General features: G+C 33.4%; 1 protein-coding gene across 1 annotated transcript; it reads right to left on the minus strand.

Annotated features, from left to right (window-relative positions):
• Positions 1-1,015: 1,015 nt before the first annotated feature.
• On the minus strand, positions 1,016-1,864 carry LOC120131467. The gene has a single exon (XM_039148455.1). The coding sequence runs from the start codon at positions 1,707-1,709 to the stop codon at positions 1,044-1,046; it is 666 nt and encodes a 221-aa protein (XP_039004386.1). The 5' UTR covers positions 1,710-1,864; the 3' UTR covers positions 1,016-1,043.
• Between the last annotated feature and the right edge of the window lie 24,531 nt (positions 1,865-26,395).

Below are 26,395 nucleotides of genomic sequence, written 5' to 3' on the forward strand. Positions count from 1 at the left end.
ACGAAAAAGTTGTGCTATTTCTTGAAACTTCTTCTGTTGACGTTATTATAACATAATTGCTTGATTTAGTATCATTAATCAAAATAAGTCCATATAAAATGTGAATTAGATGAAGTTTAAGATTTACAAATCAAATTATAGTGGTAATTATGTTATTTTAAATTTCTACATAATTAAAAGACATGATCCAACGGAATAATAATCCAAAAATAAACCGCTCTATTGTAGAGTAGAACCTATCATTTTTTATTAGGCAAGTAATTTCATGTATATCCAAAAGCTGGTACAAATAAAGACATGTCGCTCTTTATATAATACAATTAATGGTTATTTGTGGACACTTACGTCCCGCACGGTGTACTTACGGAACACGTTATTATCAATTAATCAGACAGCTAACATTGAATTTGAGCTTTAAAATAATATATACCTCTCCCCTAAAAAAAACTTTAAAAAAAAGAGCGCTTCACCTAAATATTTATTAAATTTAAAGTTGAAACTAATTAATTTTTGGTTCTATACGAAGCTAACAAAAATTATGTGATTAAAACATATTTTAAATCTGGATACGTGTAATTTATTAATAGAATACTTTCAAGCATGTTGTGGAAGGACCTAAATAGCATGCTTTGGAATTAGAAGCATATTTTTGAAAATGTACCCAACAATTTTCAATGCAAAGGCTCGCCAGTCACCTCTGATTGTTTTTGGAGCTATTGTAACAGCGAGGAACTAAAATGGAAATTTTTGCCCAACATCTTGATTAAGAACATAATCTGGATTACCTCTGCTTAACTTCGCTCTAAAACTATCACTATTAGAGAAAATGGAAACACAAGTTTAACATCCAAATTGCAATCCAACAGTAGAGATTTTCTTAGGGCACCTTATTTAAAAAATCCTGCTTGAGCTCCCTCGCCACCAAGTTGACTCATCCGTGTCGACTCAGCCGAATCATTGCCCGTTAAAAAAAATAATGATGGAGTCGTTTTTTAATCAATCGTGATTAAGCTGCTTTTTGCTTCGAGTGGCTAACAAATTGGTTAACCATCGAACCCTGTTTGGCTCCATACTGCATCCCTGACCCGGCTCATGTCCCGGCCCTTGAGGGTCCGACCCACGCCTTCGAACACCGAAGCGCCGCCAGATTTTTTACTACGAGCGTACTCACGCGCCAGGTATTCGTGTGGCGGCACCATCTCCGAATCGCCGTCATCCAATCCGTCATCCGAGTCATGTACCCACTCCACTGAATTAACTCTGTAAATCGTACTCCAGTCAGGCACAACCACTGGAGTTGACGTGCCCATGTGGTGCCCACGTGGCGAATTAGCTGCAGCCATGCCGTCTTGGCTACGAATCTGGTTCACGATCCTAGGTTTCGTTGAAGAAGAATCCTCGAAAGCCAAGGAAAGCCCGCCCACGTGTCGATCGCCTCGGGGAATTCGACGGCGACTACTGCCCCTCACGTCGAAGTTCCCATTCCCATTACTCTCAGCTTCAGCACGTGGACTCCACTGGTGCCTATAATTATCGACACTCCAGTCGTCTCCTCGGTCTGCGACGTTATCGACCATTGACCAAACATCTTCGTCGCCAAGTTCCACGTCATCAACGGCAGTGTCTCCTTGGCCTTGGCCGTGCCCATGGCTATAGCTTCCGAGAAACCGCTCGCTTCTGCTGGTGGTCAACCGTCGGCCTTTTGCCATGAAACAACCAAATTCTACTCGAAACCAAGAACCAAAATATCAATGATCGCAAAAGGAAATTGAAAACAGAATTCCAAAAAATGTAAAGGAAGAAAAAGAAAATTAAGAATCTATTCTAAGAAGGAATGGAGAAAGGGGGGGGGGGTTAAACTGAGTCCGTTAGGGGGGAGAGTCAAACATAAGGAGGCTTCGAAAGGGAAGCCATGAATATATAGCATTTGGGGAATGGGACAGTGGAAACTATTTTCATTTCATGTGAATTTGGGATTCATTTCGTTTCGTTTCATTTTGCCACTGAACAACCACCAATCAGATCAACGGTGTTACGATGATACTATAGAAGATGACAATGTTAACGCAAAACTGTACCATGAACAATAAATAAAAGCTTAAACTACGCTACAGCATTAGCCATCAAGACTCAAATTCTAAACTTAAATCTTAACTTTTTAATATAAAATAAAAAAAACATAATATTAAAATAAAAAATTAAATAATTTTATTAAAAATAATGTTTATTATTTTATTATTAATATTAGGTGATTACAAGCAATAGTATTTATTCTAAAACTTTTAACATTTGACAATAAAAGCTTAAATATCTTACAATCACTAATATCCGAGCCTGAAACCTATAAAAATAATAATTCCTAAATAATAAAAATGTGTTTGCCAAATTTTCTTTTGTTAAAAGAAAATAGAACAATAAATTAAGGGTGAAATACTTAGATAGCCACTAAATTTTCTATTTTTGCCATCCAAATATAATTTTTTTCAAATAAGTTATTTAAATAATATTAATCAAGCCACTCATATTAATATTTAACGAAAATAATGATGTGATAATTAAGTAAATTAATATAATTACGTACTCATTATTTACATATTTTGTCAATTTGATTTTAATTTTAATTAAAAAAATTAATAATCTTCTAATAAGATGATGACATGTGTTCTAATAAGAGTGTGACATGCATTGTTGAATTAAATAATTATTAAAATTAATTAAATTTTAATTGAAATTATAAGATTGTGATACATATAATCATTTTATTAGATGATTATTAAATTATTTTTATTTAAAGTTAAGATTAAATTAATATAATAAAGGTAAACTACATAGTTAATCACTTTTATTTCAATTTTATAAACATATAATCACTCGATTCAAAACACATAATTCGTAGTCATTTTTGTTTTGTTTTAATTAAGATATGGTCACTGAAATGTTGACTTTTGTTAGTTTGATGTTGTGTCATGTTAGTAAAAAAAAGTTTAATTTTTACTTTAACCCCTGAACTTTAGACAAAATACTAATTAGGGATTATTTTATAAATTTAAAGTAATTTAGGGACGAAGTTCTGATTTACCCTTTTTATATGTTTTCTTCCCAACCCCATATTATCGCGCTGCACACCTCCCTATTCTCTACAGCCGTGACCCTCGCAAATCTAAACCCACGGCACCTGTAATTAGTATCTGCGCTGGGACAAGACTCAACAACTGATTGCTAATGTTCGCAAAAGTTGTCTTAAAGGTGAAGCAATTAACGTAGGCCAAGCTACTTTCGATACTATGATTAATTTGTTGTCCAACACTATTTTTTCTATGAATTTGGTTGTTCCAAACTCATCTATTGCTCGAGAGTTCAAGGAAATGGTCAGGGGGATCATGATAGACGCAAAGAATCCTAATTTGGCTGATTATTTCCCTTTGTTTCGAAAGATTGATCCTCAAGGTATAGGACAACGGACGGAAGTTCATTTCGAGAATGTGCTTAATCTTTTCGATAAAATGTTCGATGAAAGATCGGAAACAAGAAAATCTCATGATTCTAGTTCTACTCTATCGAATGATGTTTTGGATACTCTTGTTGACATTCTTGAAGGCGGATTCGAGGAGTTTAATAAAACTCATGTGTCGAATTTGTTATTGGTAATCTTTTATTTCTTTCTTTTTGTTTTGGTAAATGTTAGGTCTTTGGTTTGATCATGTCATATGACAGGTTTTATTTGTCGTCGAAACCGATACAACATCAAGCACATTAGAGTGAGCAGTGGTATAACTACTTTCAGAACTCACATGTTTTACTTAAAGCCAAGAAAGAGCTATAACAAGCAATCGACAAAGGAAATCCAGTCGAGGAATATGACATACATCATTTACCATCTTTGCAAGCAATTATTAAGGAAACGTTTCGAATTCACCTGACTTTCCCACTATTATTCCTGGAGGCGTGTGTTTATATTTGCGAGGGTCACGATGTGCGGCGGAAGAAGCGGAAGAAGATGGGGTTCGGAAAGAAAACAAATAAAAAAATGGTAAATTAGAATTTTGTCTCTCAATTACTTTGAATTTATAAAATGATATTTAATTAATATTTTATCTAAAGTTCAGGGTTAAAATAAAAAATAAACCATTTTACTAACGTATCACATCATCAAACTAACGAAAGTGACTACAAATTATGTGTTTTAAATTGAGTGATCATAAGTTTATAAAACAGAAACAAAAGTGACAAACACGGTAGTTTATCCTATAATATATAAATAATGAATATTAATGATATAAATTTACTTAAGTATTATGTGAATGTTTTCTTAACTTTTAATAATTAATAACTTGATTAATTCTATTTAAATATTTAAGTAATTTGATTACAAATATTATAGTAAAGGGATAAAACAAAATTACCCGCAATTGGAATATTTTTCAATTAGTTTACCCAGTTAACATTGTTAATGAATACAAAATACTATAGGAGGATCTAAGAACAAATTTGAGATCCTTAATTCTATTGATCCTGAGAGTTTGTTACCTATTGAGGATTCTGGTAGAAAACAGAGAGCTGCTTCTCTCGGAGTGACAAAAATTGTACAAGATCTAAAGTTAAAAAAGAAGATCATGTTGAAAAAGTAAAGAAAGAGGACAGAGGTGGTGCTTCTTCCTCCTCCATTATCCCATGTTAGTATGTTTTTGGAATATTAGAGGATTTAAAAATCCTCACAAGCAAAAGAAAGTGTTGCAATGGGCTGTAAATTGCCATATTAGTGTTTTGTGTCTGCTTGAAACAAGAGTTAAAGAAAGCAATTCTGTGGATATTTTGAATCAGGGATTTAGTGATTGGGAATCTTGTTGTAATTACAGTCATGTTGTTAATGGTCGTATTTAGGTGCTTTGGCATAGAAGTCTGAGGTGTGTTGTCTATTCTGTTTTCGATCCGAGTATTTCTATTAAAGGTGAATTTAGGGGGAGAGACTTTTACATTACTGCAATCTATGGTTCAAATCATGGCAGCACTCGGAGACAACTGTGGAACCAATTGAACTCATTGGGATGTGTAATGGGCAATATGCCTTGGTTGATAGGAGGTGATTTTAATATCATCTTAAGTGCTGAGGAAAGCTCAGTTTCTGTTAACGTAACAACTAGTGCAAATATTGTTGATTTTCGAAACTGTATGGAGGAATTGGGAATTTTCGACCATCCTTTTTCTAGACCTCTGTTCACTTGGTCGAATAAGCAACAAGACACTTCCTGGCCCGCAAATTGGATCGTGTCCTTTTGAACTCGAACTGGATTGAAACATTTTCTGACTCGGATGTGAAATTCCAAGCTCCGGGGGACTCAGACCATTGTCCAACTTTGGTTTGGCTACACGAAGAAGCCCCTATAGCTAGACCTAAACTGTTCAAATTTGTTAACTTTTGGGCGAAGCATCTTGAGTTTCTGGCTATTGTTGAGAAGTCTTGACAGGCCCCGATTATAGGTAATCCAGCTCAGATTCTTTTTCAAAAGCTCAAAAAGGCTGAAATGTTGCCTTAGAGTGCTCAACATAGCTCATTTTAATGACATCTCGAACCAGGTAAAGAAAAAGAGAGAGGAATTGATAAGTATTCAGCTTGCAAACTTAAATTCTGATCATTCCAACAACAATATAAATTTTGAATTGGAAATTGGAAAGGAACTGAAAATCCTCGAAGAGGCTGAACTGCTTTTCTACAAGCAAAAAGCTAAAGTCGGTTGGATTAAAAAAAGGATCAAGGGACCCGTTTCTTCCATTCTATGGTGGTAAGAAGGAGAAAAAACAACACAATCAGGGTCCTCTATAATCAATATGGAGCTAGACTTGACACTTTTGAAGATATCTCCAACGAGGTGATCAACTTTTTCCAAAAATAATTAGGGGTTATTGATCCGAATGTCAAGGGCAGTAATGTTGAAACAATCAAAGACCTTTTGAATTATTCTCTACCTTGGGTGTTGCTGATGATCTATGCAAGGATGTGTCTGATATAGAGATAAAAGAAGCCATTTGGGGTCAAGGAAATGAAAAATCCCCTGGACCTGATTGTAACATCCTCAATACCGGGTTAGTGACTAAATTATAAAGTCTTAGAATTTGGTGGTTAAAATAAAATAAATGAATAGTATAAAGATTTACATGTAAATTATTGTGTAGGATGGAATTGAAAGGAAGAAGGAATGGAAGGACAATAGAGTAATTGCAAGGAAAAATAATTAAAGAAAGGATAATTATGTATATATAAGGATACACGTGGGTGGAAGGGGAGAAAACACCCAAGACTTCCAGAGTTCTCTTCTTCTTCTTTCTTCCTTGTGCGTGTGAACCAAAGCAAAGGTAAGATTTCTGATTATTGAGTTTCTTGTTAAATTTAATATTGGGTTTTGATTATTAGATGATAACTAAGCTTAAGGAAAGCTTAAGTTATCTTAACATCAAAGGATGATAGAGTTATGAGAGATTTAAGATTTGAAGTTCTTAAATGAAATATTGGAATAGAGTTCATAACTAGAATTGAAAGTTAAATTTGACTTGTCATCAATCTAGTTAAGATATACGAAGTGTTAAAAGTGGAATTCAAACATGTTGAATTATTGATGTAATTCTTAAATTACATATGAAGGATAAAATTTGGAGGTTTAAGATGAAATAAATGAGTATAAATTAGTTTAAGGATGTGTTCTATAGTTAAGAATGAAAAAGAGGATTAAACATGAAGGATTTAATCCAAAATGAATGAATTTTCGGGTTCAAAAAGAGGATTCTGGGCAGAGTGCATCGATGCATATTCATAGTGCATCGATGCATATTCATAGTGCATCGATGCATATTCATAGTGCATCGATGCATCAAGGTTAAAACCCAGAAAGTGTTTGAAGGTGTATCGATGCACAGGTAGTGCATCAATGCACTCTTTTAAAATAAAAAGATCGAATGCAATTAGTGCATCCATGCATAAGGCATGCATCGATGCATCCCATTAATAATAAAACATCGAATGCATTTTATGCACCGATGCACAAGTAGTGCATCGATGCATACCTTCATTAAAAGAGGAAATTGACATTTATCTTAATCTAAAGAGTGAACCATTAAAGTATATTAGCTATAATACTGATATAGATCCATGTGTGATTATGTAGATACTAAAAGTAAGCTTATTCCAGAACGATCAAAGGATTAGAATCGAATCAAAGCGAAACTAAGGTGAGTGCATACTATATGTATAGTATAATGGAATAAGACTTGTGATAAGTCTAATTCCTATATTGATTTTTATAGTACAATAGTTGTGAATATGCATACATGATTAATTATTGTAATACATGCATAAGGCATATATATATATATGTTCATGTGATTGGATAAATGATGTATATATATGAATAGATTCAAATACCTATGTGATATAATATGTGATATGATATGTGACATGAGAACATGACATGAGCTACATGATCACAAGAGAAATGACATGAGCTACATGATCATAAGAGAAATGACATGAGTACATGAACAAATGGAATATAAGAATAATGTCCATAGTATACGATATGAGAGCTATAGGTGTAATTGGCATGCCAATAGTCGAGGGTATAATAGTCCTTTGGGACGTAGTCTTTCAGGATGTAGTGGTCCTACGGGACATATATGACAGTCCTTTGGGACGAATACTGAACTAAGGTTCAGTGCCCCATGAGGGAATTGATACGAGCTGTGGTGACAGTATTAGTGCACAACCTCTATGTACTCACATACCTCTATTCTCAATAATATACATGAGCAATTGAAATACAAAGTAAAGTGAAAGTGGTACAAGAAGGTAAGTTTTGTACATGCATGATATGATTATATATGTTATTGTATAATAGATACATGCATATTGAAATGTCATGAAGGAAATGGTAAGAATGCATATTCATGAAGATATTGTTGCATATTCATTTATTGCCTCACTAAGTCTATGACTTAGCGTGTAAGTGATTTACACGTAGGTACCAAGAAATAAGAAGATTCAGAATAGCGGTGGCACGGACAACAACATTACTAAGAAATTAGATCAGAAGTAATTGACAAAGTAGGTATTTTGTTGTGTATAAAGTGTTGGTATGTAATAAGTGGTTAATTACGAATGCTCTGATCGATTTTGTATTAAGTGGTCTCTTTTATGTAAATTAAAGTATTTTATTTTAATGAAAGTTTTAAATTCCCGGGATTTTTATTTAAGAATCAAAGTTTGAAAAGTCAATGTGACATCTCGGACTTGTATTCAGGTCGAATATGAGTTAGGGGTGTTACATCGATGGTTATAATCTTTTCTTCTTCAAAAAAGCATGGTCTATTATTGGTGAAGATTTCAAAGCTTCCATTAGGTACTACTTTGACAACTCCTTCATTCTTCATGCTTTTAATGCTACAGCTGTTGTCCTGGTACCAAAGGTACCTAATCCTAATACGGTATGGTGAAAGATTTTAGACCTATATCTTGCTGCACTGTGATTTATAAGACAATTACAAGGATTTTAGTAAGGTGTTTGTCTGTTGTATTCCCTAGTATGATTTCCAAAATCCAAACTGCTTTTGTAAAATGAAGAAGCATTGTAGATAATACACTCATTGCCCAAGAACTTGTTAGGGGTTACAATAGGAAGAATATCTCCTCAAGGTGTGCCATGAAAATTGACTTATAAAAAGCATTTGATTCTTTAAATTGGGAGTTTATTGTTGTTGTGTTGTATACTTTAGGCCTGCCTGAAAAGTTTATTGGTTGGATTTGGGCATGTTTTTACAAAGCCTAGTTACTCTATTGTGTTTAATGGTAGCTTAGTTGGCTATTTTAGGGGTGCTAGAGGTGTAAGGTAAGGTGACCCATTTCTCCTTATTTTTTTGTCCTTGCCATGAATGTTTTGTCTAGCCTATTGAATGTGGCGGATTTAAAGGGAATCTTTAACTTCCACCCCAAGTGTAGAAGGATTGGCCTAACTCATCTCTGTTTTGCTGATGATTTACTTATTTTCTGCAAAGGCTCTATTGACTTTATTATTGGTGATCAATCTGTTTTGGATGTATTTTACTCTCTGTCGGGGTTGAAACTAATTGCCAGCAAATGTGAGATATATGTAGTTGGGATATCTGTTGTGCAATGTAATGATATTATAGAGATTACAGAATTCAAGATAGGGAAGCTTCTTGTAAGGTACTTGGGAATTCCTTTGGTGACTAAAAAACTCGCAGAGAAGGATTGTCAATGCATTATTGATATGATAAGGGCTAAGCTGAATTTATGGGTAAAAAGACATATGAGCTTCACTGGTAGATTACAATTGGTGCGTGTTGTTTTATTCAGCATAACAAACTACTAGTGCAGACAGATTATGCTACCTCTAGCGATAATAAAGAAAATTGAGCAATTATGCTCTCGATTTTTCTGGAAGGGAGCTGACTTGCCTGCTAAGGGTGCCCGAGTTAGCTGGAGGCAAATTTGTTTGCTGAAATCTGAAAGGGGTCTTGGTGTAATTGACATAAGTGGCTGGAACAAGGCTTGCATTGTGAAACTAATCAGAAACCTATTGGCAGAGGAATGCTCTCTATGATGGCTTGGATCCATTATGTGATTAAGGATTCTGACTTCTGGCAGATGAATCCCACTACAAATGATAGCTAGAGTTTTAAGAGATTATTGAAAATGAGGCCTACTATTTCTCAATTAGTTGTTAGTCCGGTCAGAGAACTTAGCACGAGACAAGTCTATGAGGACATGCGCACCACAGCTCCAAAGGTCTTGTGGCACCATCTGGTTTGGTTCCCTGGGCGTATCCCAAAGCATAGTATAATCTTATGGATGGCTATCTTAGATAGGCTTCCTACTCGAGTTAGGCTCCTGCGGATGGGATTAATCATTGAGAATGATAAATGCTTGCTTTGTGACATTAAGCTTGAGACTAGAAGTCACATTTTCTTTGAGTGTGGTTTTGTAAAATCTTTATGGGTGGCTATACTTTCTTTATGTGGTGTCAATCGTAGAGTAAACGGATGGGACAGTGAATTGGCATGGGTTATCCATTGTTTTAAGGGTAAATCTCTCATTGTGAGAGTGTTTAAACTCGCTTTGGCTGGTTATGTGCATGGCATTTGGAAGGAGAGGAATAGTAGACTGTTTGGGGAAAGGCTAGGCTGATGGATGATGTTTTGGAGGATATTAGAGAAACCATCCGGATTCGATTGAACGGATGGTCTATCAACAGAGTATACTCGATGAACGTTGCCCTCTGTGTAAGCTGGGGGATCTCGTGAATTTAGAGGATTCTTGTTCCCTGTTTCATGGGTTATGGTTGTATAGCTAGTTGTTAATTTGTTGATTATGTAGTGAAATGGTTCCTTGTAGCAAGCTTCCTGCTTTCTTGGGTAATGAAAATGGATTATCCAAAAAAAAAAACAAGAGGAAAGTCCTTTTAACTTTACTTAGAAAGCGTCACGCAATACGCATTTTCCCAGATAAAATATTCAAATGAAGTTCATCAGATATATCCACGTCATATTTCATTGTTTTCTTATGTTAGTGGATTCAGAAAAATTATACGATGAATTCAATTCAACAAGTTATTTATGATCTTAATTAATAAAATTTTTTATTTTAAAATAATTTTTTATTTTTTACTTATGTATAAGAAAGAAATAAATATTTATTTTAAAAAATAAAATAAATAAACTTATTAACTGAAATTATGAATTACGTGGTAAATCATATTCATTTAATAATTTTACGTAGATCCCATAGTAATAAACTTGTCCATCTTGTTCGAGTATGTCATCTAAAGGTATGGGGCCCGCATTCCACGTGGATGCTGACACAAACTCTTTATTCCAGTTTCCAACACGTATATCCCTTTTGGGTCCCACGAATGGCATCCACATCACGCCACGTAGCAAATGGCAAGTTAGAGAAAGATACTTGTGATGTCGCGGAAGAAACTGTTGATAGTGAAGTCTGCATATTGCAATATTTATGAGCCTTTAAATCAGTATAATAATCGCATACGGAGGACTGTTTGGAGCATACAAGTCCCGCATAGGATTAAAGTGTTTTTTTAGCTCGCCATGCATGGAAAGTTGTTAACCAACGAAGAACGATTTCGTCGTCATTTAACCCCGTCTGCTACTTGCAACTTATGTAATAGAGAAGATAAAAGCATGATCCATGTGCTTCGAAAATGTCCAAGTGCTCGAGCCATCTGGTGTCGTGTAATTGATGCGGATAATATACGTTCATGAATATGCCTAACATGGATTGGCTTTTGGCTAATGTAAATGGGGAGATAAACGCTTCCACGAACCAGCAAAATTGGGGAATACTTTTTCCTATCATTTGTTGAAAAATATGGAAGAGAAGGTGCAAAATTATTTTCCAGCCGGACTATGTTGATCGTGAAGATGTATTGGTGCAAAATAGGCGCCTATTGAATGAGATTATTAACAGTCAAGATGCTCAGCCGAGAATTTGCCAGCAAAGGAACCAGGATGAGAGATGGCAGAAGCCGGCCGAACATTGGGTGAAATTCAACACCGATGGAGCAGTTGGGGGTTCAGAAAATATGGCTGCCGCGGGGGGTTTTTTGCGTGATGCCCATGGAGATTGGATTTTCGGGTTTTCTCGGAGCCTAGGCATTTGTTTTGTCCTCAATGCGGAGTTATGGGCTATTCATGATGCATTGAGTTATGCTTGGAACAATGAATTCACAAAAGTCGAGATTGAGACTAGGGATGGCAAACGGGCGGTCGGGTGTGATACCCCTCCTCCATCCTCATACCCACTTAATATTTTTCAATCCACCACCCGCCCACCACCCATGATGGGTACAAATTTTTAAATCCACACCCGCCCACGCGGGTACATTTTCAAATCCATCCCCACACCCACTATCCACTAGCGACATACCCATCTAGACCCGCCTGACAGCAAACTAATGGGATGTTGGAGTTGGTTCCCAGATAGTTTGTGATGGGGTAACAGCGCATGCTTCAATTTGTCAGAGGAGTGGCTCTACGAATGTTATGGAGACAGATTGTAGGGAGCATGTAGTCGCAGAGCTGGATTGTTGAGTTGCTTTCGATGTTAATGCTCATAGTGCGCCTAATATGGGTTTTGAGGGGCTAAAGAACATGTAAATTGCTGCTTTTGATGTTAATGCTTATAGTACGGCTAATTTGTGTTTGTATGAGCAGCATGGGCTAAAGAACATGGAAAGTGTCGTGGTTAGTGGATTATGGATTTAATAAAAGAGCCGAATATTTCCCTAATTAAAGACCATATTAAAGACTAAATATCCTTAATATTTGGTTAAATTATATGTTATATATTATACAATATTAAAATTTATAAATTAGTCTCTAAAATTACACCTAAATTCATTATGGTCCAAAATTTAATAGATATTTAGTTGGACGGGCGGATGTGGGGCGGGCGGATGCGGGGCGGGTAATGTCTCAAACTCATTACCCGCCCACCACCTACGACGGGTACCACTTTATAAATCCACACCCGCCCACTACCCGCTAAAATTATACCCATCCCCACTTCAATTGGAGCGGATGCGGTGCGGAATCTACGAAACTGTACCCGTTTGCAATCCCTAATTGAGACGGATTGTGCGGAAGCAATAAAAGTGATCTATCGTCATGGAGGAAGTGATGGTAATAATGTTGGTATGCTTATTCATGAGATGCTCAATAGAAGCTGGGATTCGAAAGTTCGCAAGATCGAACGTGAAGATAATAAAGTGGTGGATGTTCTTACGGGGTAGGCCAGAGGCTGTCGGGTTGGAACTATCACCTACTGTTAGGATAGTCATGGGTCGGATTTGGGTTGGGTTTCAAAACCCGACTCGACCCGAAAATTATAAATCCTTCATCCGATCAGACATGATCCGAAAAATATATACACTCTACCCGACCCGAACTCGACTTGATTTTTTGAGATAAAATCCGAAGTCGATATGACCCGACCCGAAATAATAAAAAAATATTATTTTTACTCAATAAAAATAGTGATTTAATTGAAAAAAATAATATATATATAGGGGTATTATTGTAATTATTCCTAAATATATAAGATAAAATTATATTTTTTTGGGTCGGTCATTTTTCTTCCTAAGCCCGAATCCGACCCGACCCGAACATCACCTTTATAAAATCCGACCCGAACTCAAACTAAAAAAAAACCAATCCGATCGAATTGAATAAGATCAAAACTCGTCGAATTCGAATCTCATGCTCATCCCTACCTACTGTGCTCCTCCAAGGGAGGTTTCTATGTTAATTGAGATGTAGACGGGCCAATAACTCAGCTGATTATTTCTGTATTATCGAAATAAAAATAAATTTATATAGTTTTATTTTTACATATTTACGTAATTTAGGTGGTTTAAAGGTTAAATTAATCCCACTTGTGGCCGAGTTTTATGAAAATCAAAAGTCTCCAATGTGATGGCACATTAGCGGTGGACAATGGAGGAACATATAATGTGTGGGGCCCTTTATGTGGGTCCCTCTGTGTGGGTCCTGATTTCTTATTACTAATTAATTTTAAAAAATTAATGAAATCAATCATTATATACGTTGATTAAATTTAAATATACATTTTTGAAAATAAAATGATAAAATTTAAACATAAAAACTATTTCTTTCCTCTAAAAATCTGATCATTAAACCAAAAAAATGGATAAATTTTGTGAAGTATTGAACAATGATAGGAGCGCAATAAAGTTTTAACATCATAAACCTCGCAAATCAGTCTTTTAAGTCCAACTAAAAGTCCAATGCTGGGCCTGTTTTGTCAAAAACTGTACAAAATTTAGGGAAACTGATCGTATTAAGTTGAACTTTTGGTTAATTTAATATGATGTAAAAAAATATATATCTTCTGTGCAAGCATGTAGAGGTGGGTATACGGGCTATCCGCCCGTTTAGTCTGCGGGTTTTGACGGTGCGGACTTAAACAGAGCGGGTTAAAAAACTCGCATTCATAAACGGTTTTGAATTTTAAGGCCTGTGGCCCGTCCATTTAACCCGCGGGCTAAACAGGCTTACCCGCGGCCCGTTTAATAAAAATAATTTTAAATGCTTTAAATGCAATAAAAAAATAATGTTTTAACTTATTACACCTTTAAAAATGATCGAGCAACTTGAAAAGGAAGGTAGCACCGTCAAAATAATAAATAATATTTATTTTTTATTTTAAATAGCCAGAAATGATTATAAAATAATATTTTTTAATTGTTTTAATCATTAATATATATATATATATAATGATATAATTACTTAAACTCAAATTAAAAAAAATAATATTCATTTATATCACCAAATTGAAAAACAAATAAAACAATAATCACATTAGACTTTTATAAAACACGATTATTCAATGATATAATATGAAGACACAGAAGTGTCTGAATTCTTAAAGCAGAAATTCAAACATAAAAATTTAACAAGTCAAACATTATACAAATCTAACAAGAAAGTTGTCAAGTGGTCCTAATAATTGTATTTTATGGATACTTTAGAGAAAGACTACATAATATGAAAATATAAAATAAAATAATTACAGTATAAGAGTAAATTTGAAAGATACAGTTATATTAAAATTGATAAAATATAAGTTATTAATTTGTTAAAATATATTTATTTTGTAAAAGTCTTTAAAAGTTGAAAAGTATGTTTTTAATTTTTCTTTTACTTTTCTTTCTTATTTTAAATCTAAATATTACGTGTCATGTGATATATTATTAGAATATCATGTGACTTTTTATAATTAAAGAACAAAATGGATAACATATTTCATGAAAAAAAATAAAGGTCAAAATTAAATTAAAAAAATCTTTAAATACCAAAATGATAATGATGTATATTTAAATGAAAAAATATTAAACAGCGGTAAAATTATGACAAACGCCCTAATAAATTTAAGAATTACAATAGTTATAAGTAACATCATATTTATAGGTAATTTATTTTTTTTCTATAAAATTCTTTAAGTTTACTAAAATTTTATGAATTTTAAATTAAGCGGGCTTTAGCGGGTTTCGCGGGTAGCCCGCGGTTATACCCATTAAACCTGCGGGTTTAACGGTTCGGGCTAAAAAGCCCGCAATTTAAACGATCTTCAATTTTTTAGGCCCGAAGCCCGCACGGGTCGCGGGTTAAACGGGTAGCCATGGGCGTTAGCCCATATACCCAGCTCTACAAACATGACCCGATCTAAAAATATATATATTTTTTATTCGACTTAACTCGACCCAAAAATATATATCATCTATGTATCCCAAACATACCCAAATTTTTAGGCTATAAAGCTAACCTCATCTGACCCAACCCGATATAAAATAAGAGCTTAATTAAAAAACAATAGAGAGAGAGTATTATAATAATTATCCATAAACTTATTTGAAGAAATTACACTATTACCCTATGTCGAGTCAGAGTTTTTTCAACTTCTACCTAAATTCGACTCGACCCAACATCACTCCTTTATAAAATCTGACCCAACTTGATTCGAACCCATTTTTTTTAAAATCTGACCTTATCAAATCAAGTCGAGTCAAAATCTTTCGATTTCGGTTAAAGTATCATCCGTATTCAAGTTTAGTTTCAAAAACGAATATATATATATATATATATATATATTGAAAATATAGATTTTTTTTATTGTCTTTCAGTTTCAAGATTTCGTCCTGATCAATCTATACCGACTCGGGACACAAACTTGACTTTGATGGGTGAGTATTCTAGTTGGATTAAAATATAGATATTTATAATTGTTAAATATGGAAGAGTTTGAAATTTTTATTAATATTTTTAAAATTTGGAGGATTAAATTACCCTATAAAATAAAAATAAAATTGATTAAAAGAATCATATAAATATAAAAAAAATATCTAATACACTCGCAATATATAATTGTTAATAAATAAGGTTAAGATACATTATTAAATGTAAATTTTAAAACATTTTAACATTATTATGAAATAATAAACATGTTTAGTTTTAAAATTAGATAAATTCAGATACACGTGCAAATTAAGTTACTCCCAAATTAAAATTATTTAAAAAATTATACTCCATTTATCATTGATATCAACTCTTGAGTTCATCATTAGATGTAGGTTAAATAAATTTAATCTTAAAATTTAAAACGATTTATCATCATCTAATTCACTTAACATTAGGGAATAAGTTACAATGCTCCAACATAGATCTAAATAGATCGTTTTAGTATTGAAAATCATTAACTGAGTAGGAAAAATTCTTTCTAACTTAGTAAAGTATTGATTGTATACACTTAGCCTGCACACTACTACACTTTGTGAATTTTGAATTTGTTTAGTTGAAATTGCATTCCTTGATTTAAGATTGTATAGGTTGTATGCATTGATGCACCAGATCTCTAAGGGCTGAAAAATAGAATCAAAGAAAATAGATGTTTGGTTTCATGATATGTTCTTCTGCGGCATTGCTTTTAGTTTTAGTAGTCATGCATATAGTTGCATGAGGGCAAGCAAACACTTAGGTTTGGGGGTGTGATAACTCTCCAAAAGAGTTATTAAAAGATCTTTTTACCTAGGTTGAGCTTGAACTTTAACATTGTTAGGATCATATTAGGACCATTTTTTTTACATATTTTATATCAATTGCACCATGAGAGTGAGTTGGTGGAAGTTGGCTTGATTTTAATGTTTTATGTTGGAATTTGGTACACTTATATTGTGGCAATGATTGAAGTTGTAGATGATGTTGTGTTGCGATGTTGTGACATATTGCTTAACAGAATCTACAACAATCGATGACTCATCATGTGATTTAAAGAACTTTCTAGAATGGATAACTACTACAGGGCAGTTGTCAATGGATCTAGAACCACCTGAAATGTGGAGAAAAACCATTAGTCGAGGGCAAATTTTCTTGACCTATAAATATAAGCACCTTATACCCTTGATAGGAGAATTTGTTTCACCTCTAACCTTTTTCACCACATTCACAATGGCAGCTTATGTCCTGTATCGGGGGAGTGCACCAACAACCGTGGAACAACTGTGTAGCTGTGGTGTCTGATCAGAGTTCAACCTTGTCTTTGTGATATTTACGTGAGAGGGAAATACACTTTGCTAAGATGGATGATTAATTTTCTATTTTTATTTGGTACCAAACATAAATTGTTCGGTGACTTGCTTGACTAGTGATTTTTTCTTTAAGCTATATGTTTATGGGTTACACTTTTAATTAGATGCTTTTAGAGATAATTTCATCTTGATGTGTGCATATTTTGGTTATTTTAGTGATAAAAATATTTGAGATTGCATGCTACTATCATCCCATCATTGATGTTTATGAAAGTAAACTAATTCACATAGAGATATGTGATGTCAATTTTTATGCTTTATTAACTGTTTAACCTATGGCTTTAATGAGAATTAAATTCATTAGGTTAAGTGTTAATAATTTCATAACTCATAAATATATTGTTACAGCATAATCATTATGCCATCAGTCAAGTAATAACAACATTGTAGGTCCATTGGTCTGATTGCTCTATTGTTTGTTGCAGTATTCTGATGCTTCCATTATCTTGATTCCTTAATTTGCTCTATGTTTATTAGTTTCCCAATTCAATCCTTAATTTTCTTACACATGCTTAATAACTATTTTGTAATCCTAACTCCTCCTTGTGGGATTCGACACTCATAACTTTTTAAGCTATCACTTTATTATTTAAACGATACGTATACTTGCGTAATTGATATAGCTTCAAAGGGTCTCCTAAAAACCTGCGCATGAAAATGCGTTCTGAATTCTGAGCTTACGAGCTCAATGCCACACTAATAATTGTACTATGCTACGTGCATTCACTACCTTGTCTTGCTAGTAGGCATAAATATAAATATACGAGAACACTAACATGTAAAGTTAATGTAAGCATTATGGTATGGCCGGAGGGTTCTGCATCTCAGGACGTATACCTCTTTAGCGTACCTAAGATACCCTTGGGCATCTTGTTGGGATTTTCGTAAGCTTGAATTGACAACCGGAATGGTTTACCAATGGAATTTCTCAACCAAAGTCTACGTCCACTACCTTAGCTCCTAACAAAGGATTTTCCAACAAATTCACTAATTTGTTCTTTCTTTTGAGGACAAAGAGATAACCTTACAACTCCCTAGTTTTTCCGGGCTAAACTAGAACCTTTCCCTTTTTACAAAAGGATAAGAAATGTAAACAAGAAAACCTCTCTAAGATAGGTGTTTACAAGAATTAAGCTCACAAGAACAAAATATTTCTAGAGAAAGATGAAATAAAAATGAAAAACGCTTCTCTTGTTTTTGATTGTTTGGATAGTTGTTCTCTTTCTTCTTCGAATGTCCTTAGCTTGTATTTATAGCTTGGAATGTGTTTGATGTTGTATATAACCGTTGGGGACGTATTGGAGCCGTTTGGGGATGATTTTTCTACTAAAAAAGGCTTCCCATAACATAGTGCATCGGTGCACTATCAAGGTGCATCGATACCCCTTCATTAAATTCAAATAAACTAGCCGTTGTAGCCTTGGTGCATGGATGCACAGCAGGGTGCATCGATGCACTAATTGCATTCGAAATGGAGTGCATGGATGCACTACATGGTGCATCGATGCACTAGTGGCAGGTGCATGGATGCACTGTATGGGTGCATGGATGCACTTTGACACCCTTTAGCATTTTTGCTCAAATCCGAATTTAATAGACTTTGAATTATTTTTCAAACCTTTTTAAAACTTTTAATAAATTCAATTCAAGTCCAAAAACATTTTGCCTTTAAATTTGTTATATCAAAACATATTTCAACAATCTCCCCCTTTTTGATATAACAAAACATTTGAAAAATTTTTTTGGAAAAAATCCCCCTTAATAAAATGTTTAATGAAAAAGATACCAATTGTTAACAAAATGATATCAATTGTTACCAATTGTTTGAAAATATATGAAAATGTTAAGCTCACCCTTTTTCATTAAAAAATTGAATTTTTCAAGCCAAAAACTTCTCCCCCTTTTTGTTATATAAAAAATAATTCAATCTTTGAAGTTCAAAATAACTTTGGAGATTAAGTAGTAAATTTGACATTTTAAAAATAATTTGAAAAATCAAAGCTCTCCCTCCATAAATGCATTCCAAATAAAATTAAGCTTTTAAGAGCTTGACACTTAAACAAAATTGAATTTCAAAAAAGAATAACAAACATGTTAGTAGCACATGAAATTCAATATATCCAAGATTAAAATACTTTATGCAATACCAATTGTTGAAATTTGATACCGATTGTTAAAATTAAATGCATTTACATAAAGTTTTAAAAAAATGTTATGCATTTTGAAAAATCTGATATCAATTGTTAGAGAGATATCATTTTCATTTAAACTATATGCATAAACATTCAAATTTAGGTCAAAATTTAAAAAATGTAAAATCAAAGAATTTTAAAATTTGATATCAATTGTTAGAAGATATCATTTGCATTAAAACCAATTTTGACCAAAATTTTATTATGATGAACTAAAAATTATGAAAAATTATTAAAACTTTAAAATTGTTCATCATAAACATCTTTTCAACATACATGAGATTAAAACAATAATGCATAATCACTTAAAACCAAAACTCATGCATGCTTAAAATCAAATGAGCAACCAAATAACCAAAATTAAAAACATTAAGCTTAAAGGTTACCCATTCCTTTTTCATGTGTGGCTAGAGCATCTTGAATATCATCACTTTCATCACTATTGCTCCCACACACCTACAAGAGACATTTATTTTGATTTTGGTATCCAAATTGCTTTGGATCCTTGGACGTTAGGTTCAATGCCCCTTGTTCCTTTAGGAACCCATACTTGTCTAATTTTAAAACATTTTCTTTTCTTTATAGGAGAAGCATGTTCCAAATGACCATGAAAATGGCAATGTGAGCATTTTGTCATTTTTAAACATAATGAGTTGTTTTGAGAAATTAATTCTTTTTCTTTTGTTAAGCTCTCAAGCTTAACTTTCAAATCTAAATTTTATTTTTCTAAATTATTGATTTTGATTTTTGAAAACTCTAAATCATTTTTTAAAATTTCATTTTGATTTTCAAAATCAACTTTGGCTTTCAAAATCAAATCATTTTCAACTTTAAAATTTGAAATTAATTTCTTATATTTGGAATTCATGGTCTCAAATTCCAAATACAACTCATTATAGAAATCTTGTAAGTTATCAAAAGAACATGAATTAAATTCGTTCGAGTTAGAAGATACCTCGGGCTCTTCACGAGCCAATAGATACACCATCTTTATTGGTTCTTATTTCTTGTTCCCATGGATTTCCTCGAGCTTATTTCAAAGCTCCTTGGCACTTGAACATGAAGAAACTCCTTCATAGATTTCAGGACCAAATGCACAAAACACCATGTGCATGGCATTGGCATTAAGTTGAGCTTTTTTCCGTTCTTTGTCACTCCACTTCTTCTTTTTCTTCCTTGGAGAAGAGTAGTTGTTCTCGATTATCTCCCATGTATCAAGATCATTGGATTGGATGAATACCTTCATTAATTTCTTCCAATGATGATTGTTGACTCCATTGAAGTATAGAGGTTTGTCAGTTGGAAGGGAGTCTTCCATGTGGAACGAGCCGAAGTTGGAAGCTATCTTCTCGGTTATGTAGGGAATTAGTAGAGCTTCTTCTAGGATCGTCTCAAGGTGGTTAAACCTTCTTAAGGAGTTAAGCTCTGATGCCAATTGTTGGGATTTTCATAAGCTCGAATCGACAACTGGAACGGTTTGCAAAGAGGGGTCGGAATGGTTTTGTGTTTAGGGAGTAAGGAGATTGAAAGATAGAGAATTGTACAACGATTTATAGTGGTTCGACTTTCTCAACCAAAGTTTACATCCACTACCTTAGCTCATCACCAAGGATTTTCCAACAAATTCACTAATTTATTCTTTCTTTTGATGACAAATAGATAACCTTACAACTCCTTAGTTTTTTCGGGCTAAACTAGAACATTTCCCTTTTACAAAAGGATAAGAAATGTAAACAAGAAAACCTCTCTAAGGTAGGTGTTTACAAGAATTAAGCTCACAAGAGCAAAATATTTACAAGAGAAATATGAAATAAGAATGAAAAACTCTTCTCTTATGTTTAATTGCTTGGATAGTTATTCTCTTTCTTCTTCAAGTGTCCTTAGCTTGTATTTATAGCTTGGAATGTGTTTGATGTCGTATATAACCGTTGGGGATGTATTGGAGCCATTTGGGGATGATTTTTCTACTCAAAAAGGCTGACCATAACATGGTGCATTGATGCACTATCAAGGTGTATCGATACCCCTTCATTAAATTCAAATAAACTAGCTGTTGCAATCTTGGTGCATGGATGCACAGCAGGGTGCATGGATGCAAAGCAGGGTGCATCGATGCACTAATTGCATTCGAAATGGAGTGCATGGATGCACTACATGGTGCATCGATACACTAGTGGCAAGTGCATGGATGCACTTTGACACCCTTTAGCATTTTTGCTCAAATCTGAATTTAATGGACTTTGAATTATTTTTGAAACCTTTTTAAAACTTTGAATAAATTCAATTCAAGTCCAAAAACATTTTGCCTTTAAATTTGTTATATCAAAACATAATTCAACACATATGGGGTGAGATCTGGAACTACATCAGAAACATGCACTAAACTAGTTTACTCCTGAGAGTTTTGAGGCATCTACGTCCAGCCAAAAACTAAAGTGCCTTGGTACTAGTTGAGATATATTCGGATATTCTAACATGCAAGATGAACATTGTATTGTTAAAGTAACTCGGGAGTAATGGTTATTTCCTGAGCATCACACAATGGCTAGTTTTATGTCATCTTAATTGATATCGTTTCTAGTTGTAGATGTATACATCTATGTTCTCGCTTGTAGTTTTATTTAGTGAAGTTATGGTGTTATCATGCCTCTTTTTCCTTAAACCCCTTGATCATTTTGGTTTCTTATCCAAATCAGTACGCTGGTATCGATATTAAGCTCTTTAGTATCGATACTGACACTTGAGTATCGATACTCACCCTTTGTATCGATACTGAAAATGGCTACTTGTAACACCCCCAACCCGTATCCGAGTCCGAGGTGTCACATTAAGAAAACTCTGTTCTTTAAAAATCCACTAAAATCTTAATTTCATCCTTTAAGAAAATGAGTATTTTACATTAATAATTACCATCAAATTGTTACTTTAAAACCATCAGAGCATATTCAATTTAAAATCTTATAACTACATGCCAACTAACTCTATAAACAAAATACATATGTTCAATATGTTTATGATCTGATCATCGTAAGGAAAATATTGACTTGTCTTGCTTCTCGCTATTCCACTTTCGTATCTCATACCTACGTGTGAAATAATCACACGCTAAGTCATTAACTTAGTGAGGCATAAAACATATAATAAAACTCTAACTCATAGTCATGCTTGAATCATTCCTACTAACATATATACAAGCATTACATCCACATATACATATACTAATTCCTACTATACACATTTCATATATTTATCTTATTATCATACTTTCACATACGTGCACATCATTTTACCAAACAAACATATAGTATCACATAGCATTTTTCTCATTTTATATCTTTTATTTTAGCCCATGCATACATGCGAGAACTGTAGTTATGTGAGTCTATTGAGGTTATGCACTATGCTATCATCACATCTCGTATGGGGTCCCACTAGGGGCTATGAATTTGTCCTAAAGGACCACCATGAAATGTCCCGAAGAACAATTGTATGTTCCGAAGGGCCTATGAACCCTCGACTCTTGGCATGCCAACTATACCTCTAGCTCTCTTTACACATAACATGGGCATTAGCAATCTATCATGTCACATATTCACATGTACATATCATTGTTCATATGATTTCATATTCATATGTCACTTATCTTATAACACTTCCCATGTGTTCATATAACATGTATATCATTTTCATCTCTTGTTCACATATGTGATATATGCTCATATATATCATATATATCACATATGTATATAGATCATTTTCATATTCACATAGCACATACAATAACAAATCAATTCATATAAACAAGCATACACACACTCATATTAAACACAAGTTACTATTCATAAATTCATACGCAACACTATAGGAAATAGACTTGTCGTAAGTCTTATTTCTATCATTTATCATATACTATCGAATATGCACTCACCTTGGCCTCACTAAGTTTCGGTCCCCTTTTATGATTTCCTTTCTTTCGATCGAATCTTAACTTGATAATCATACCAGAACTTGTTCGTGTTCGATATCTACATAATCATACATTGATATGTATTAGTATCCAATTAATATACTCTAATCTATCATTTCTTAGACCAAAAGAAAGGTTTGTTTCTATTTCCCCTTGAAGTTCATCGATGCATTCTATAGTGCATCGATGCATTCTTTATCATGTGCATCGATGCACTACCCATGCATCGATACACAAATCACCTTCGATGTTTTCATTTTAAGGGGGTGCATCGATGCACTCTTTATGCATCGATGCACTAATTGCATTCAATGTTTCCATTTTTAATGGGTGCATCGATGCACTTCTTGTGCCTCGATACACATTGAATAATTTATGGAAATACCCTTGATGCATCGGTACACATTGAATGTGCATCGATGCACATAGCCCAGAATTCATTTTTAAGCCCGAAAATCCACTCAAATCAACTCAAATGCTTCATCTTTCATCCCCTTTCATATTCTTAACTCATATACACATGCTTAAACCACTTTATATCCATATAAACCATCTTTATCTTCCATATCTCATCATGATTCTTAAAATTTAAGAATCTTACTAAACTTTTAACTTTGTTATTAATCCTTTCTAACTTCATATATCTCTTATTCTTAGTGATGACAAGTCAAATTCCTTTTCAAATTTCACTTATTAACTCTTTTCCAGAAATTCATCTAAAAACTCATTTTCTTTAATCTCTTCTATATCTTTCATCTTGTTGTTTTAGAACAATTTAAGCTTTCCTTAAGCTTAATTATCATCTAATGATCATAACCCAACCTTAAAATCAATAATTAATCAACAAACAAAGAAACTCACCTTTGAGTCAAGCCTTCACGTATGAAGAAGGAAGAAGATAAGAGAACTCTAGAACCTTTTCTCTCTTCGCACGTGATTTCCTTATCTTATAAGGAAAATAAAAATCTTCCTTGTCAAATAACCCTTTTGCCCTTTAATTCATCTTATAATTACTAAAAACTTTTATGATTTATTTCCAAATAAATCATTGAACTAATCCATCGTTCTACTATAGTCACCAAATTCTAAAACTTTACAATTTGATCACTAACCCAGTATTGAGGATGATACACTACTAGAGTCTGAGGAAGATGGACAATATCAATATCCTTAGCTAGAGTACCGATACTTCTGAATAGTGTATCAATACTTGTTGAACCTATATTTTGATATAACAAATAAGGGTAAAATGTTTTTGGACTTAATTGAATTTGTTCAAATGATTCAAAAATAATTTAAAGTCCATATTAACTTGAAAAATATGTTTTAAATGTTTTCAACTTAGTCGAACCTTTTTTAAAAACATACTCGATCGTTTTCACGCTTTAAAGTCAAGTTTCCAAGCATTGTTTGCTAAAATGATTGATCCCCTTTAGAAATGATCGATCCCTTGGATTTTAGTAAGTTTTGGATTAATTATTTCACCAAAGAATCAATCTTTCAATGAAAATGACCGATCCCTAGATGAAAAAGATCTATCACTTCTCCTAAAGGTTCAATCACTTTATTGTAATGGTCGAATTGTTTGAAAAGTGATCAATCCCTTTCACAAAAGGATTGATCCCTTGTGTATTAAATGTTGTTTTTAACTATAGGTAACGACTATAATTGATCCTAAACGACTAAAGAATCAATCCCTTGTGTAATGGATTCTAGTAAGTTTTGGATTAATCATTTCATAAACTAATCAATCTATCAATGAAAATGTTTGATCCCTCGGTGAAAAAGATCGACTCATTCTCCTAAAATATCAATCCCTTTCTTGTAACGGTCGAATTATTTGAAAAATAATCAATCCCTTTCACAAAAGAATTGATCCCTTGTGATTGTTTGCTCAAATGATCGATCCCTTGGATTCTAGTAAGTTTTGGATTAATCATTTCACCAAAGAATCAATCTATCAATGAAAATGATTGATCTCTCGATGAAAATGATCGATCCCTTCTCCTAAAGGATCAATCACTTTATTGTAACGATCGAATTATTTGAAAAATAATCAATCCCTTTCACAAAAGGATTGATCCCTTGTGTATTAAATGTTGTTTTTAACTATAGGTAACGACTATAATTGAACCTCAACGACTAAATAATCAATCCCTTGTGTAATGGATTCTAGTAAGTTTTGGATTAACCATTTCATAAAATTATCAATCTATCAATGAAAAGGATTGATCCCTCGGTGAAAAGAATCGACCCATTCTCCTAAAGGATCAATCCATTCTTGTAACGGTCGAATTATTTGAAAAATAATCAATCCCTTTCACAAAAGAGTTGATCCATTGTGTTTAAATGTTGTTTTTAACTATAAGTAACGACTATAATTGACCATTAATGACTCCAAAACATCACCAACAGCTAGAAATCGTCACAAACACATTTCAACTTATAAAAATAAGTTAAGGACACTTGAAGAATTTAACACAACACTTATCTAAGCATTCCTCATTAAGAGAAAAACTTTTCACTCTTTTATTTCTTTTTCTCTTGTATATAGTGTGTTTGAGCTTTATTAAATATCTTTGTATACATTCTTTTTTAAACTATATGAATCAACCAAAAATATAGCCAAGAGGGGGTGAGTTGACTTTTTGAAAAAAAAAAAGAATTGAAGAATAATATCGATATTATTTGTCAAGTACTGATACCCAAGCTCATAAATGTTATATTTGAGCACGAGAATGACACATTATTTCTCCTAAAAGTCCCACTCAGGTCCCCAAACGTTATTAAAGTCTTACATATGTTAAGAGGGGTCATGATAAGTCAATAAACATGTTGAAAAACACCATACACTAAAATTTACTATAAAAATGCTTATATGCTCTATAACTCATGCAAACTATCCAAACACATCTAGTGATCTACATGTGGTAGCGATGAGTTATAAGTATGCTACCTTGGATCCTAAGCTGCTAGAAACACTCAAAGTTTAACTAAGTGCTAGCTTCTCAATCCCTTGCTCTTGGAGCTTTCTCCAACTTCTCTCATTC

Source organism: Hibiscus syriacus, unplaced genomic scaffold (assembly GCF_006381635.1).
Source record: "Hibiscus syriacus cultivar Baekdansim isolate YM2019G1 unplaced genomic scaffold, ASM638163v2 tig00110556_pilon, whole genome shotgun sequence".
NCBI classification, from domain to species: Eukaryota; Viridiplantae; Streptophyta; class Magnoliopsida; order Malvales; family Malvaceae; genus Hibiscus; species Hibiscus syriacus.

Excerpts from the sequence above, each read along its gene's own strand:
- LOC120131467 (XM_039148455.1), bottom strand. The coding sequence starts at position 1,709 with ATGGCAAAAGGCCGACGGTTGACCACCAGCAGAAGCGAGCGGTTTCTC.